Here is a 17007-nt window from a genome sequence, read left to right as displayed (position 1 = left end):
AGTGCTACACTTTATTATTTTAATGTCATTTTTTCTAATCTGTCGATTTTTCTGTCTGTTGTTTATTTATTCATTTATGGGGGGGGTTTGTCATGTATTTGTTTTATAAACTAGATTTCATGCCAACAAAATGTGTCAATAACAAACCCAAGAAACCCGTTCCTGTTCCTGTTATTTACTCTTTTTTTCCGATAGCAGCAGTTGCTCTCATCTCACGTCCCCACTGAGCTTTTGTCTGTATCTTGCGTTTCTGTGACTCACACTGATCTCTGGTAACTGGTATCTGTGTGCGAGACGGGTGGGTGGCGACTGAATGAGAGTGGGCTGAGCACTTTGCAGCGGATGCGTTTTGAGGTAGTTACGTGTGGATTTTCCCGACTGACCCAGTGATTTTGAACTAACCAACACAGCCAAACCCTAACAGGCCTATGTTTTCTCTGTCACAAACACACATGAGCACATCAAATACTTGCTTGTTGGCTTTATCTCCTGTGTTAATGCCTTGTCCGTTTGACCTGTCTGTCCCGCTTCCTCACCTCTGTTTTGTTCCCATTGTCACAAGAAGAGAAACTGTATGGAGTTGTTTGCCTCACAGTCCTAAACACACTGATTGCTCACCTCATCTTTCACGTCACCTTCATTTTTCATTGACCCAACTCTGGCTAAGATTGTAAACTATTCTCCATCCATAAGGGTCAGTAGAATAAGGTGTTTAAAAAAAGAAATGTCTGTATCATAATTTAAATATAAAAAGTGCACTATTATAACTATTGCCTGTGATTAAAAAGAACAATTATGATTGAATTGATGGTCAAAATAAAGAGAGATCCACCTTATTGTTATGGTTACAGTAATAAACCCTAAATTCATATGTGTGTCTGTTTAGTTCCTGTGTAAAAAAAGAAAAGAAAAAGTGGCTTACTTTTAGGAAGCTTTTCCTTTCTTCATGACAGTTTGTCGTGACACACTGTCACACAAACGGGAAGTGTAATGTCTTATACAGTAATTATAGAATAATATTAAAGATTCTTGTAACCTTCTGAAGTTAGAATACTCAAGGCAAGTTTGATGGAGTTTATAATCACATTTTTTTTCAATTTAAGCAAACCTTCAGAAAAATCTGGTCAACTTGAATCAAGATTTTTCAGAAATATGTGTAAGAGACCTTAATTGCTTTGCTAAAATATAAAACAGAGAAAAACAAAACCTCTGTTTTATTCTCTTGTAGAAACAAGGAAAGCTGTGCCACGTAATCCAAACTATCCACCCCTTAAAAACGTTAACATTTCACAAAAACTCCTACTCTCGGCATTTTGTTTAAGAAGATTGGCATTGCCTCATCGCTCAGGTATTATGGGCGTTACTCTCAAAGCGTTGTCGTGAAATTTACCACAGTCCTTAAAGGCAACATCAGCTCATAAAGCGAGCATCAATGTAGTACACCCGCGAAGAGGAAGAGGCGGAGGGAGAGGTGGTTTTCTAGACCCTACTGTAGCGGTTACCAGGTGCTTGTGCGACGTCGAAAGTTAGCCGTCGGTTCCTGCTTCTCAGAGATTTCTGGAATTTTGACATCCGTTAGGAGTAACAGGTATGTTTAACAAGCTTTTGACGGTGCTTTTAGTGTGTTGCAAAGAGGAGACAAACGGTCGCATCTTTGTTAGCACTGTTAACATGCACCATCAGCAGCCGTTTGTATGTCCTCAACTCCATGAAGGGCTGGGTGCTCTGCTAGCGAGCACTAGCCACGGCTAACGTTAATTTTCAAACCTGCTGCACTTGGGCAAAACACTAGCTGGCTTTAACCGTCACCACTTGCCTTACTGTGGTTATAGCTAACAGGAACATAACGCTTTCAGAAATAATTTCGATAATTATTAAAAAACGTACCATATATATATTTGTATTTTATTTTTATTTTTTTTTACTGTTACTGCTGTGAATTGGATTTTACTTTGTTTAAGCAGGACGTATCTTTTTTGTTATTGTTATGGTTATTGAAATGTTATACATCTTTGATAACGCATTTCTTTTCGGTTTCCGTATGCGCCAGATTGTTATCTCCACAGTTAATCGCTTTGTTGACATGTTATCTTAAACATATTTCGCATATCGGCGGCAGAGTGCACAGCTTGATGTTCCCATCCAGAGTTTGGGAATGAGCTGCTTCCATTCGTAAGTTTTCTGCCTGACATGTACACCTCTGCTTAGTCATATCTGGAAACCACAGTGGCTCAGGTGAACTTCGGGTCAATCTCAAGTGAGCTTATGATGTACAAGCGTATTAGACTGGTGATGTCGAAGTATGGGCCCTCACATTCCCTCTTTTGTGGAAGACTTTATAACAAAGTAATGCTACATATCTAGTTAGTCATGCTATATGACATCAAACAAATCTGAAAAAATAAATTTAACAGCCGCCTTAAGTGTCACGGTCTTCTGTTCAGCATGCTTTTTCTGTAACTGTGAGCATCAATGTCATGGGATTTATCACAGTTTTCAGCAGAAAGTCTGTACCAGTTTAATGTCTGTGACATAAAGCAACAGGGGAAAAAAAATCATTGGTACCCTGCATGCTTTAGCTGCATTATCTGTATTATATAGTTTACTGGACTAAACATCAAAAAGTGTATTCTGGGCAGATGTTTTAAAGGTACCATTCTTACCTACATTTTGATATCAAATGTTAACTGGCTTTATTGAATATACCACAGCTATTGTACAAAAAAGGAGCTGAATCTGAGGGGCTCAAGTGGAAGCGCAGGTTGATTTTTCGTGGATTGAGTTGTAGATCCCATCAAAGCATCGTGGAGTCTAATGAAGTCATTTAAAAAAGGATCTTGGCTTGGAATGTCAGGCTTATAAGAGACCAGTGTTTTCACAACAAGAAGCTCTTAGTTTTATGAAATAAATTTTCATTGCATTTTTTGCTATTCAAACCTGCACTGTGCATATCTGTCTGACATCACATCTGAAAATTGTTGTTAAGCTGGATTACTTCAGTCTGTTTAACAATACCAGATTTTACATTACATTACAGACCTTTAATTTTTAATATCTGTCCAAATGAAAACATGGGCAAGTGAGAAGAGCCAGCACATAAGCTTGGCTGATGGGCCCAATGGTCGGTTGTTGATGTTCTGCAGGATATTTGTGTGCAATAACACAGAAGATACAGTGCTTCACATTTTCAGTTAAAGTGTTTTTGATTTCCTGAACAATGTGCACACATAATGATTACACTTTCAGTTCTTGTAGTCACTATACACATTCACCAAGGTTAAAGCCAACATGATTATACACTAAACACATGTACTGAAGTTAAACCCAATATGGCATGGTGTCATGTTCACCAGAGTTGTGTAATGCACAGGGTTTGTGTTTTTTTTTTTGGGGGGGGGGTTTCTTCTTGTTACTCGTCATACAGACAGGAAATGTTAAGTCGAGATAAGCTGAGCTTGTAGAAACACCAAGAATCCAACGGCTCTTGATCTTTTCTTGAACCTCATAGCTGTTTTCTGAGCACAAGTGTGCCCCTGTGCACAAAAGTCATTCTCTCAAAGTTAATGAGCAACAACCTTTATTTTCACAACCCGAAACATGCGTCTCTGGTCTGGTGCAATGGGCATTCTTATGCTTAACCAACCTTAATGCAGTTTGCTTATACTTTGTTGTGGTGTAAATTCCTCAGTGGTGTTGGTGTTTACCTTTCACCTAGTTTTCACTAGCCCTGCCTAGTTCTTCTTTTTCTGTCTGATTTCATCTGCTGGCAGTGTTTGCCAGTTTTTTCTGGTTTAGTTCATAGATAAAGCAACTTATCTTATCACAGCTCATTATACCCCTTATCTGTTACTTGTATAAATTAAACGATATGTTTAAGTTGATCAAAATGCTGTTGTTACGCTGTGTCAGCATCTGATAATAGGAATTAAAAGGATTAATACACACCTGAGTACACATTAAGCTCTCAAAAGTTTTAGTCTAGTCAGTGAGATATTGATATCAAATCTAGAGGGACCCGCATAAAAAGGCTCCCTCATGGCACGTGCCTCAGATATGACCTGAGCAGGTGTGCTGTGCCTCTGTTGTCCCTGACAAAAAGGAGCTGAAGTAAAACAGGTGCAGCTTTTTAGAGTACTGCAGATATTCTAGATATGACATAAAGCTCATCACCTCACTGGGGTCTAGTGATGGTGAGAAAATCATGTGTTTTGTATTAGAGATGCAGTAGGTGTAGCTTCCACAGGGATGCATTCCAGTGTGACAGTCACTGTACCTCAGGGCATTATCCATAACCTTTTTTGTGGAGGAAAATCAATTCCCTTTGTGAAGAGAATCAGTAATTGCTTTAGAAATATCCAATAACATCAGCAGCCGGTCAGCACCTCCCCCATCAAACATCAAATCAAGTTTCAAGCTCACTTTGCATTTGAAAGGAGTTATTTTGAACTTGTCTTTAAAAATCCTCAAATGCACATGATGGATGTGTTCAGCTTAGCATAAGTGTTCTGCTAACTCATTTTCAGTCTGATGAATCATCTTCACTTCATTCGCTACCACCTTCAGGGCCCAGCAGCTGCTGTAACCAAGTTACACATGAGAAATATCACAGTTCACGATGTGTAGAGGTTACTGCTGCAATCTGTTTTCCGTTTACTGGTTTAAGGGAGCCAGTTGATGTTAAAGAAAGCAGCAGTGGAGATGTTCCTTGTACATGTCCTGGTTGTTGTAATGTACCCCTGGATAGCTAAATCTCATAGCCAAGGACTTGTTAGCAGTTAATCTAATATTTATCTGGCAGATGCTTTAATTTGTTATTGCTACAAAGGGTAATGCCTCAATCAGGTCTTTTATGGTGATTTACATTTGCAACTCCTCACCTATGGGGTGTACTTTAAAGTAAAAGCAATAGCTTAGTAAGGTTTGTTGAGCCTGAAGCCGGAGGGTTCAGTGTCAAGGCCAGACCGCTTTGGTGATTTATGCTGAATTGCATGTGTTCAGAGTTGTGGATTAAAATGGGCTGTAAATTGAGTGGCTGTTACATGTAGTTGTTACATATTTTCCTAACAAGTGAAGGATCAGATTGGTTGAATTCTGGGAGGAGACACAAATCCCTTTGGGGGATTGCGTCAGGGAAAGCATCCGGTGTAAAAATCTGCCAAATCAAACATGTGGAGCTGCCCACTGTGGTGACCCTAAAAGTAGCTTTTATTCACTATGAGCATAGATTCATGGAAATCCATTGAGCAGTACAGCAATGATGCTGCAGTTCAGAGCTTTGCAGAAAAATAGTAAAATAATTATGTTTGTTTGCAAATTTGCCAAACTCTTTTCTTCCAGCGTCTCTCTTTCTTAACCTCATTTGTTGCAACAATGACGCTTTTTCCTGTGATAAAATTTTAATATAATTCTTCATGACCTCTTTCACATGAGTGAAGTGGAATCAGCTTGTCAACTGTATCAACTCCAAGTATGTTTACCAAGAAAAGTTCCAATACCACAAGTTGCCATTGCATTACAGAGCATAGAGGCCATATTTCAATTTAGTGGAGCAGAAATATGAATGCATGCCAGTGTAGGTCATGACCTTTATCTTAAAAAAAGAAAGTAGTAGAATGAGTCAGAAAGTTCACACTGTTGCTTTTCATTCAGTGCCCTCTGTTCATTCATAGTTCGGACTCATTCACACATTCACATAGTCAGCAGCACACTGATTGTGACGTGAATTTCTATCAGTGCGGTCGATCACAGCATCACATAAGATTGCTAGTTTATTAGTGTTTAAAGCTTCATACATACATATTTAAACAGTGATTACTACAGTAATGAACAGATGTTTTAACTGCCAGGTTATCAGTGGCTTAATGTCCACAAAGCTCAGTTATAATCAGGCACAGTTCCTCTCTAGGTAACAGATTAATGATAAAAGCATGTTATTATTATGTCCTTGTAAAACAGATATGTGCTTTGACGTTAATCATATAATGATTAACAGCTCTTTCAGGCTCAGCAGGAGGGGACAACGTGTCAGGTAGCAGGTTTTTAAGCCTTTCTGGAATGGAAAAGCACAGAATTTGAATTTGCCCAAAGTTAACAGAATTTCGCTGATCCTGTTTATCTGGAAAACCTGTTAGATATTTAAACAGGTTTTTGTTCTTGTGTGCCTGTTTTAAAAGTTGGCACCTGGAATGTTGCATTCTTTCGCCTGATGTCTAATTTCGCCTGAGGTTGGTCATTTTCCACATGTGTTCTTGTTCTTGTGTCTAAACACTCGGTTCTCTGGCCTCTAGGGTGTCAGATGACTTTTCTAAATTGTTGGTTAAAGAAAACCTTTCCTCTCCTCTGCTCCATCTTTATTTCAGGTTCACTGTGCACAGTAATCATGGCAGAAGCCCACCAAGCCGTCGCTTTTCAATTCACCGTTACCCCAGATGGCATTGATCTGCAGCTGTCCCATCAGGCCCTCACTGAGATCTACCTCTCTGGCATGCGTTCATGGAAGAAGCGTATCGTCAGAATTAAGGTATCTTTGTTCGTGTTAAGCGGCATGTCCCTAAAACATTGTTGGCATCATTCTTCCTCTTTTCGTATTACAGTGGTTCCTTAACTCATTACAGTAGCACGTGCATCTGAGCTGCAGTTAAATGTCAGAGTGGCTTTCACCCTGTGGTTTTGTTTTCATTTTAGTCTCATTATGTTTGTCTTTGTATAACAGTTATTTTTAGTTTTGCTTTGAGCAAGTTTTTTTTTTTTCATGTGGGTTTAATTGTCAGCGATGAACACAACACATTACTGCACACGCTTCAGAAGTGAGTGTTTGACTTTTTTTATTTTGTCTTCACTTTGATCACGCTCTTTCAGAGGCGCTATGAATAATTACTGAAGTTGTTTTGATGTGGTAGCATTTTACTGTTGGACACTCACCTTTTCGAGGCTTAAATTTCCAGTTTAATTACTGGTAATATTTTTTATAAATCCAATGTGAAACCGAGCTGGATCTAATTTAGCCATTCATAGTTGAACATTTATCTAATCTGCACCTTAATTATAAGTGAATTTTTGTACAGCATGTCAGTGAAATGACTACAAAGAGAGAATAACATGTTTTTTCTCTCACTCTACCAGAACAGTGTGATAACAGGAGTGTATCCTGCTAGTCCGTCATCCTGGCTGTTTGTGGTCATCGCAATCCTGGCTACTATGTACACTCGCTCAGACCCTTCAATGGGACTCATAGCCAAGATACAGGAGCACCTGCCAGTCAGGTAACATACCTCATGACTCCTTTAACCCTCCTAAGACCCGAACTCAAACCCGAATTAATGAATGAATGTTTTCTTATTAGTTATTAAATAAACAGAATTAATACTTTAGTTTTACTGTGATTCAATAAAAATGGCAACCATCTATGACACACTTGCATAAGTTCCAAAAAGCTCTGCATATGAGTGCAAATGTAATGTTTCTCTGGTTTTTGGTCAGATTGACAAAAAAAAACCCCACGTTTTTTGTTTGAGTTGTAATGGGTTCACTACAACTATAAGCACACTTTAAGGCAATGAGATTGTGTCTCCCTGCTAAACAGAGATCTATGTTTTTTTCTTGTCTGTTTTCAATAAACAAAAATGCTTGTAATAAAAATATAGTTGGTGGAACCTGTAGCCTGAAGCTAAATCAACATGAATTTTCTTTTTTCTTTCTAGCCCGCTTTTGTCTTAAATATTAAACGTGTCCATCTTCTTTCTTCACTGCAGCATCTGAAGCTTTCGTACTGTCTTGTACTCGAGTCTTGTTCACTCATCTTCTTTTTGTCTCATTTTATTTCACACACACATCATTTCCAGCCAGTCGATGAGTACGCAGTGCCAGGCAGTGGTGTCAGCAGTGCTCTTCAGCACCATGCTTTGGCTAATGCTCATCTTCACTATGCGCCTGTGCCTCAAGCAGCTCCTCTCCTACCACCGCTGGATGTTCGAGCAGCATGGCAAGATGTCCACCACCACCAAAATCTGGGTGGTCAGTACTTTTTCTTCAGTTTTTCCACTTCCCAGTGTGACATAACTACCTTCCACTGTCCATCTGGTTTTAGATCTCCTAAAATATCAGGTGTCCCTCTATCATACCAAGTTTATATGATATTTTTATGCATTAGAATAAAGCATTTTTATTTACAGCTTTGCTTTGAATCTAAGTTTAGAGGCCCTCATTATTTAGCATAAAAATTGAATGTTTATTTATTTTACACGGCATTTTTATCTTGTGAAATACTTGTGTAAATTACTGGATTCAAATCCAAACCAACTACTGTGAGTCATATAGGTGTGATGTGCATTCATATTTACAGTGCGTCTGTCCTTGTGTGTCTATGTCAGGCGCTGGTGCGCATCTTTTCTGGCAGAAAGCCGCTGCTCTACAGCTATCAGGGTTCGCTGCCAAATCTCCCTGTGCCCACCATCAAGGACACAGTCAAGAGGGTGAGATGTCACATGAAGCAGAGGAAATGATAACATGCTGATCACTGACCATAAAACAGATGGTTCTTTTATCACATTCATCATTTGTTTTCAGTTTTTTATTTTTGTTTTTTTTAGCTAGTTGAGAATTTAGTAAAAAAACAACAACAAGGTTTATATTAATCCACAATGAGCAAAGGAGGAATAGAAAAATAATTTTTGTATTGTATCGACAGAATTAGATATGTTTGTGCTCATATAACATTTTTTTTTTTTTTATCACGTTACCTGTTTCATTTAGTACTTGGAATCAGTGCGTCCGCTGATGGATGATAAAGAGTATGAACGCATGACCAAGCTGGCCGCAGAGTTTGAGAGCAGCCTTGGTAACCGCCTGCAGTGGTACCTCAAACTCAAAGCTCTCTGGGCTTCAAACTATGTAAGTGGTTGGTCACAGTGATCTGGTAAGGTGTGGCCAAAGCAAAGCCATTAAGAGAAAATTTCAAATTCCATTAACAATGTATATCTGTGGTCTGAATTATTTAGCTTGTGTGAATATGCAGTCACTTTTGCTTTCAGGTCAGTGACTGGTGGGAGGAATATGTCTACCTCCGGGGTCGAAGCCCAATCATGGTCAACAGTAACTACTATGGCATGGTAAGAAAGTGTTACTGCATTAAGTTTCTTGAAGATATTTCTGCTCTAAGAGACGATGACCCTAACTTTGGATTGAATAAAAGTTGGTATTTTGAGCAAGCCAATAGATTTTCATTTTTCTGCGCTATTAAACATATTAAAGGATAATAGCCAAGATCCGCACTACATAAAGTTTTTGCCAAGCCAGCATCGCTTTTTTGCATTGCTCAGGAATGAAAATACAGTGATGAGCGTTTAATCTCTAAAAATGAGTAACTGAATGAATATGAAGAATCTTTGTTCAAAAGACAAGATGTTTTTTACTCAGAGTTTTTTGTTCCTAGGTCCTGTGTACAAATCATATATAAGCAAACCTTGTCTGAATAGTCAAACAGTGGTGTAGAGAGCATTTGCAAAAATGCAGACAATAAAATCACTGACTGCCAAGGCTCTCTACGTTGTAAGGTAAAGACCCAAAAATCAGACCATCCCTTATGAGCAAGTACTTGGAGACAGTGGGAGGAAAAAACTCGCTTTTAACAGGAAGAAATCTCCAGCAGAGCCAGGTTCATAGAGGGACAGCCAGAATTTTTTGCCATCACAAGTATTGCCCCCTGAAGACCATGTTGGTGTCACTGTTTTTAGAGAAATATGACGTGGGTACTTTCTCCACGTCATATTTCTCTGTGTTTTTAATTAGGGGATGGTGCCAGCAAATCAGTATTTCTAATGTAAACCTCTCCATAACCTCAAACCTGTCACCTTTTAATCCTAGATGTACTCAGGGATCATTTTGTCTGGATGATCCTTACTTTCTGTATCTGTTCATTTTCTCCGCAGGACTTCTTGTATGTGACTCCAACTCCCATCCAGGCAGCCAGGGCCGGCAACAGCATCCATTCGTTCTTCCTTTACCGCCGCAAACTCAACAAAGAAGAGCTCAAACCTGTGAGTTAAGCCACCAGTCCACCCCTGCTGCTACGTATATATGATAGCATTCATTTTTCTTATCTTCGTGCTATGGCAACAGATGGCTTGTTAACTGGATGTCTCATATTTTAATGTTATTTTTCAAACATCAGTGTATTATGTAATATGTAGAATAGAGTGGGCGCATGAGGCCATCAGTATGTGGTGTGTGTGTGTGTGTAGCATTAATTCTTTCATTCATCTATCCATCAGCGTTTATGTGCCTTGTATCTCCATGCATTTTATTTTTTTTTTGTAAAGACATTTCCCTTATGTTATCATACCATACTCATCTTTTACCCCTTCCTTTTGTATCCTTTTCAATCTCTCTTTTACTTGCTTGATTTTTCTTTATTTACCTCCCTGTTTCCCTCTCACTCTTAAAAAAAAATAAAAATCCCCTCCTTTTCCCTGGCCCTACGTTTCTTCCATGGCTTTCTTCTGTTCTTCTCCACGTGCCCTCGCCTTCGTCTTCTCCTCTCCGTTTCCCAGAGTCGTATACCAGGCACTGTCATTCCTCTGTGTGCTGCTCAGTGTGAGAGGATATTCAACACCACACGCATTCCTGGAGAGGAGACGGGTAAAGAGACTGAGCAGCATGCACGCGTCAACAGCATCCACAGAAATGTCTGAATGTGAAGTCTGCTCCATTTTCAGACTTCATAGCAAGCATTGCTAACACACCTCCCCTTCAGCAATGATGAGGCATACTGAAGGTGTCTGAAGCCTCTGGAGTTTAAGCATGGGATAGAAAATTGTGTCAGTGTGTGTTTGTATGTTTGTGTGGTTCAAGTAAGGCGTCTCTGATTCACTGAGTCACAATGTCTCTGCTGAACAGCTCATCCTGTCATCTCTCATCAATCTCCTCTCGCCTGCTGGTTTCATCTCAGGTCTGTCTGGGTTTCTGGAGAGACGCTGTCTTAAACTAATGCCTTTTTCCCCCTCCTGCCCACACATTTTGTTTTCTCATTTTTTTTCCTTCTTCTCTTCCCAACACTTCCTTTCTATCAACCTTTGTTTCCTCTTCCTCCTTCTTCCCTATACTGTTCCTGGTCTGGTGCATACTTCTCTTATTCTACTCAGTGGTTGCTGAGGTCTGCAGTTCCTTGCTGTTCCTATCAGTTTGAGCGGATGTTTGACACTTGTCGAATCCCTGGAATACTAACAGGTAGTATTTATATTCTTACTCAACTGGCCCTAAATTTTTTTAGATCTCTAAATGCCCCCCAAAAAAGTAAAAAGTAAAAAAAACTATTTAAAATTGACAAGAATTCTTGTTTCATATGCAATAGTTTGTGTTTGGGCATCATGATATATGACGATCACTCTGTCAGTCATTTCAAGTTACAGATCATAGTGTAAAGAAACCCAAATTTCATTCCTGCTTTTATTATTGCAATTGCACTCAAGCATGCAGGCTCAAATTTGACTACATTTTTTGCAGTTGTTCTCAGTCACAGCCTGGCTTAGGTTAGGTCATTGTAAACCTAATTAGTGAAGTTGTGCTTTGCCCTACACGTGGCATGAATTCAGTGAAGCCAGGTGTTCCAGTCATGTATGATAATGATGGTTTAGCTTTGCAGTCTTTTTACAACATCTTTTTAGATGCTCATGGCAACATCCTGATCATCTCACACCATGTGCATTCAGTTTGCATTAGACAAGACCTGAAATATTTAGAATGGTGTGCTGGGTTGTTGTGAATTCATCTATGTTACAGTGTTACTGGGGATTTTAGCTACACTGAGACCCTACGCCATAAACTTGATGTGTACCTCAACAAAGGTGTAACTATATATCACATTGACACAGGCAGCAACTATTGTTATTGGCCTGTTGAATGCTCCTGTGCATTTGTGGTGACTTTTTCACTGCAGTTTTCAAATTTATCAGTGAGAGAATAATCATCACCATCTCATTATAAGGACTCAGACTCCCTGGAGGAGATTGTTTAAACTATTGCAATGGAGGTGTAAAAAGAAGTAGAAAATATGAGGAGCAAATATGTTTTCCCACAGAAATAAGTGACGACAACAAAGAGAGAGGACCCACGAGGGGAAAAAAGCCCAGCATTTTTTTTGTTGCTGTTGGCTGGTACCGCATATAAAACACGGGACTACATGGTAATTAACACATAATGCACCAGCACAAGCATAATAAACCAAAATCTGATCAGGCCTTTAGACTACTTTGGAAAAAAAGAAAGGTTTAGAAAATGCATTTATTTTAGGGACACAAGACACCTTAACCTGTAAGTTAAGTCTATCATCTTATGTATGTATTTCCCTGACATTGTGGGGTTTTTTACAGCACCTTCCCACCATCAACATTTTCACATCCCACCTCATTATCTTCACTAAATTCATCACTGTTTTACACCACAGTATGTCCACTTTGTCTTTTACCATCTTCTTTCTTCTTTTCTATCCAAAGATACCGTCCAGCATTGGCAGGACAGTGACTACATTGTGGTTTACCACAGAGGGCGCTACTTTCGTCTCAGGGTGTACCAGGCAGGCAGACTTCTGTCTCCGAGGGAGATTGAATTCCAGATTCAGAGGATCCTAGATGACCCTTCACCTCCTTCCAAAGGGGAGGCCAAACTTGGGGCCTTGACTGCTGGAGACAGGTCAGTTTGATTGTTTACATTACCTGCAACATACACCACACTGTAATTCTAATGTAAATGTCTATAATCACTAGAGTTCCCTGGGCTAAGGCCAGGACCAAGTATTTCAGCAGCGGGATCAATAAACGCTCTTTGGATTGCATCGAGAAGGCCGCGTTCTTTGTGACACTAGATGACGAAGAGCAGGGCATGATGGGAGATGACCCAGCAGCCAGTTTAGACCGCTACGCCAAATCTCTGTTGCACGGGAAATGTTATGACAGGTACTTTTACACTAAAATATTCACTGTGTTATGAATTTGTCATCAAGTTATTGTTGCTCTGCTGTTGACTTGGTGGAGATTTTCCTGTAGTGATCTGTTATTATTGGTTGCCATGCAGGTGGTTTGACAAGTCCTTCACAGTTGTTTACTACAAGAACGGGAAAAATGGCATCAATGCAGAGCACTCCTGGGCTGATGCGCCGGTGCTGGCACACGTGTGGGAGGTAAGGAATACAAAAGAAAACTTGGAATGTTGTTATGTTGCTCTGAGTAGCTATAATTTTAGATGCGTTTGTGTGTTTCCAGTACACTCTGGCCACTGACAGCTTCCAGCTCGGTTACAACGCAGAAGGTCACTGTAAAGGAGACGTGGATCCATCCCTGCCCCGACCAGTGAAGCTCAGCTGGGAAATCCCTCCAGAAGTTAGTTCTGTGTTGAAATTTTTCCATTAAACATTTTCCTAAATGAAGCAAGCTATTGTCATAAAGACGGAAACAAGAAAGTACAAGAAATTCAGGGATAACATTATGATCACTGACAGGTGGAGTGAATAACACTGATTATCTCTTCATCATGACTCATGGCAATGAGAATGTGAACATTTTATCCTGTAAGATGATTTGTTAGAAGTACAAAAATGGGCAAGCATAAGGATTTCAGAGAGTTTGATAAGGGCCAAAATGTGCTAGCTAAGCGACTGGGTCAGAGCATCTCCAAAACTGCAGCTCTTATGGGGTTATAGATCATGCAGAGGTTATACATATCTCAGTTTTGACTGATGTTGTTTTTCACTGTGTGTGTGACAGTGTGAAGAGCAGATCGCTCAGTCTCTGGCTCTGGCCCAGGCGCTGGCTGATGATGTGGACTTCCATGTTTTCTCCTTCCAAGAATTTGGCAAAGGAAAAGTCAAGAAGTGTCGAGTCAGTCCAGACGGCTTCATTCAGATGGCTCTTCAATTGGCCTACTTCAGGGTGAGTGTTCCACTGAAGTCGAATGGCAGTGTTACCATCTGATACCTTACCTAAACATGTAAAACAATGATGAGCTTTAACATAAAGAGAACACATGCAGGTTTAAATGTTTGAGGTCAGACTGACATCTGTTCAAAAGTTTAACCTGTTTAAACAAAGCAGAGTTACATAACTCTGATGGTCCGCATCCACTCTTTAACTTGAGATGTTTAAAATTGAATCTAATATGTAATACATAATTAAAGGTTCCATGCACTGAAAATGAACTTTTATGAAGTTGTGATTTCAGTTTGAGGCAATGATTTAATTTAATGACCCCAAAACAGACAAAGTGAGTTTGAACCAAACACCCAAAAAGGCTGAAACTTTCTTTGGAGACATGTGAGACTAGTGTTAATCAGTCTTCAAATGTCTGGTAGGATACGAGATTGACAACTTTATTTATTTTTATAGCACATTTCATTACATTAGAGCTCAAACACAGAAAGTGAACACATGGCATTTGAAACAATTGTACACTTTAATCAGTTGTTTGTTTTTTGCTGTTGTTGTTGTTTTGCGTGGTTGCAGGAACGGGGGACTTTCTGTTTGACATATGAAGCCTCCATGACCCGTCTGTTCAGGGAGGGCAGGACTGAGACTGTTCGCTCCTGCACCAACGAGTCTAGCGCCTTCATCCGAGCGCTGGAGGGCGGAGAGGTGAGAGCATGAAAACCCTCTCCTGATTTGTTTTATAAAACCTAAACACAACACAGCCATGTCACTTCACCACGTCGTTCTCCACCAGGCAGCAGACGTGTGCAAACATTTGTTCCGAGTTGCCACAGAAAAGCACCAGCTACTTTACCGCTTGGCTATGACTGGAGCCGGCATTGACAGACATCTGTTCTGCCTCTACGTGGTGTCCAAATACCTCGGAGTGGAGTCTCCTTTCCTCAAAGAGGTTTGTTTCCATGTCGTGTTTTTGTCTAGTAGCGCTTACACTGAGTTGATGTTAGCAAACTGATGTGGTGGCTTGTGTGTGTTTCAGGTTCTGTCTGAGCCATGGAGGCTGTCCACAAGTCAGACTCCCATCCAGCAGGTGGAGCTGTTTGACATAGATAACCACCCGGAGTACATCTCCTGTGGAGGAGGCTTTGGACCGGTCAGTACCACCTCCGGTGTTTCACAGACTTTAAATAATTGTTCTACAATTATTTATTTTATTCTATATAGTTCCTGCTGGATTAGTGGACAGATTACATGAATACAGATTCAAGGGACTGGTGATGATTCAAGTGTTTTTGTGCCTTTCAGGTGGCCGATGATGGATATGGGGTGTCCTACTGCGTCTTGGGAGAGAACATGATTAACTTCCACATCTCGTGCAAACACTCATGTCCAGACACTGTGAGTTTAATGCTTTTGGTCAATTTGTAGTCAAATGTCTGTGTATTTTAGTACTTCATATGTAAATCTAGAATTGTGTTATGCTCCCTTATGCCTGTAGTTATTTACAGAAAGACATGGTTGTTCACTGCACAAGTAAACCTTTAAAATTCTTATATTTTGTCATGCAATGACTATTCTTACTATTATTCAGATTTTTTAAAAAGGCATAATATGACATTAATCTTTTATTGGCTCAATTTTGTTTCGTTTGCTTGTTTGTTTTTTAACGCTATGCTAATGCTTTTTCTCCTTCCTTCTCCTTATTCTGTGCTCTTCGTCTCTCCTTGAAGGACGCTCATAAGTTTGGTGATCAGATCAGACAAGCCCTCCGTGATCTGCTAAAGCTGCTGAGCCCAAGCCAAACAGAGGCCAGCAAAACGGAAGAGAGCCAACCTAAGGTCAAGAAAGAGCAGTAGATATTCAAATCAGAAGACGTGATGCTGAAGGGAACATGTGCAGGCATTACAATATGAAGTGAAGAAAGGCGGGTTTTTATTCTTAATTTAGTCTGAGGCATTTATAGCCAGGTAGATGATATTCGTGAGACAGCTCCACTGGAAAATGATAACAATGGAGGTGATGTTTTTACTGATATGCATATGTTTGTGCGTTTATATTAGCTGTGCGATGGGTGCATGGAGCGAGAAAGGGTCCGCAGAGTTTGGTTTTAACAGTGAAACAACTTGAAATGTGCACGTGTAAATGAAAAGTACAGTGGGGCCAGTACACATCTCAGTGTTAGGATGGAAGATCCTAACTTCACCTTATTGCAGGGAGTAAATGAATGCAAATTTCTGCAGTGTGTTTTCGACACAAGTAAAGATAAAACTCCTCTGTTGTTGGATCTGTTTGGGGAAACGCTGTGGGATGTTAGTGTGAATTTTGGAGTATTGCCATGGGGAGAAAACATGATGGACTGTTGAGGTGACTTCATTTTCTACCATCTGAATGCAAAACTGCTGTAACGATGACACCAGGTATTTTAGAATCATGGAAGTCTGTGACTTCTCAGTGTTTACTCGATGTGTATAAATTGCTTTTTACATACACAACTGTAATGCTGTACTTAAAGCACCAGGCTGGTTATACATGTAGTGAAGATACATGGCTATTTTAAATTAATTAAATATATCCAGTGCCATATTTTTATTTTTATTTTCTTGGAGGCTTAGTTTGTATTCACTAAGTTTAACTTACAAAGTTAGCAGACATACAATCTAGTTATTCAACTGCTATAAATGTATTTTATATTTTTATTTTATTGTTACCACTGTTTAAAAGCACCATAACAATGCAAGTTGTATTTATGAACATGATGTGCAATTATTCAGTCCCACGCAGCGCTGCAGGTCAGACCTGGATTAGATGTAAAGTGTACCTGTGACACAGATTGATGTTTTTCTCCACTTACTGCTGCCTTCTTTGGTTTTTACTCCAGATCAGCTTCTCTTATTATGTTGTTCTCATGAGCCTTTTTAATGCAATATTACGAGGGGAAATAAAGATATTCTTAAAGAAAAAACTAGTGGGGTTTTTGTTTGGTGTTTGTTTTTGTTGCTTTGAAACATCTCTCCCCCAGTTTAGCAGATTGCTCATGAAGAAACCTGTTGGGTGTCTGTATATTTCTGTGCAACGCTCAAACCTACCTGGCCCTATG

General features: G+C 39.7%; 2 protein-coding genes across 2 annotated transcripts in view; both read left to right on the top strand.

Moving 5' to 3' along the window:
* LOC146626563 (receptor-type tyrosine-protein phosphatase H-like) overlaps positions 1 to 17007 on the top strand; it is a 447591-nt gene that overhangs the window by 377513 nt on the left and 53071 nt on the right. The gene's annotated exons all lie outside the window — the stretch shown is intronic.
* On the top strand, positions 1471 to 16841 carry LOC146626569 (carnitine O-palmitoyltransferase 1, liver isoform). Its single transcript, XM_085361343.1, has 19 exons — positions 1471 to 1588; positions 6360 to 6520; positions 7123 to 7262; positions 7842 to 8013; positions 8370 to 8471; positions 8752 to 8889; positions 9030 to 9107; positions 9927 to 10034; positions 10548 to 10635; positions 12489 to 12684; positions 12759 to 12947; positions 13066 to 13171; positions 13254 to 13370; positions 13755 to 13919; positions 14490 to 14618; positions 14707 to 14862; positions 14950 to 15063; positions 15216 to 15308; positions 15641 to 16841. Exons 2-19 carry the CDS (start codon positions 6380 to 6382, stop codon positions 15764 to 15766), a joined length of 2358 nt encoding a protein of 785 aa, XP_085217469.1. The 5' UTR covers positions 1471 to 1588; positions 6360 to 6379; the 3' UTR covers positions 15767 to 16841.

The sequence above is a fragment of the Diplotaxodon limnothrissa genome, linkage group LG8, assembly GCF_057381915.1.
Source record: "Diplotaxodon limnothrissa isolate DT_005_m linkage group LG8, D_limnothrissa_male_GT1.1, whole genome shotgun sequence".
Classification (NCBI taxonomy): domain Eukaryota; kingdom Metazoa; phylum Chordata; class Actinopteri; order Cichliformes; family Cichlidae; genus Diplotaxodon; species Diplotaxodon limnothrissa.
This window is presented reverse-complemented; position numbering and strand designations above follow the sequence as displayed.

What these genes read in the sequence shown, in the direction of transcription:
- LOC146626569 (XM_085361343.1), top strand. Translation starts at nt 6,380, where the DNA reads ATGGCAGAAGCCCACCAAGCCGTCGCTTTTCAATTCACCGTTACCCCA. An exon ending in GAGCGCTGGAGGGCGGAGAG is followed by an intron (nt 14,619 to 14,706) that starts GTGAGAGCATGA and finishes GTTCTCCACCAG; the next exon opens with GCAGCAGACGTGTGCAAACA. An exon ending in AGTCTCCTTTCCTCAAAGAG is followed by an intron (nt 14,863 to 14,949) that starts GTTTGTTTCCAT and finishes TGTGTGTTTCAG; the next exon opens with GTTCTGTCTGAGCCATGGAG.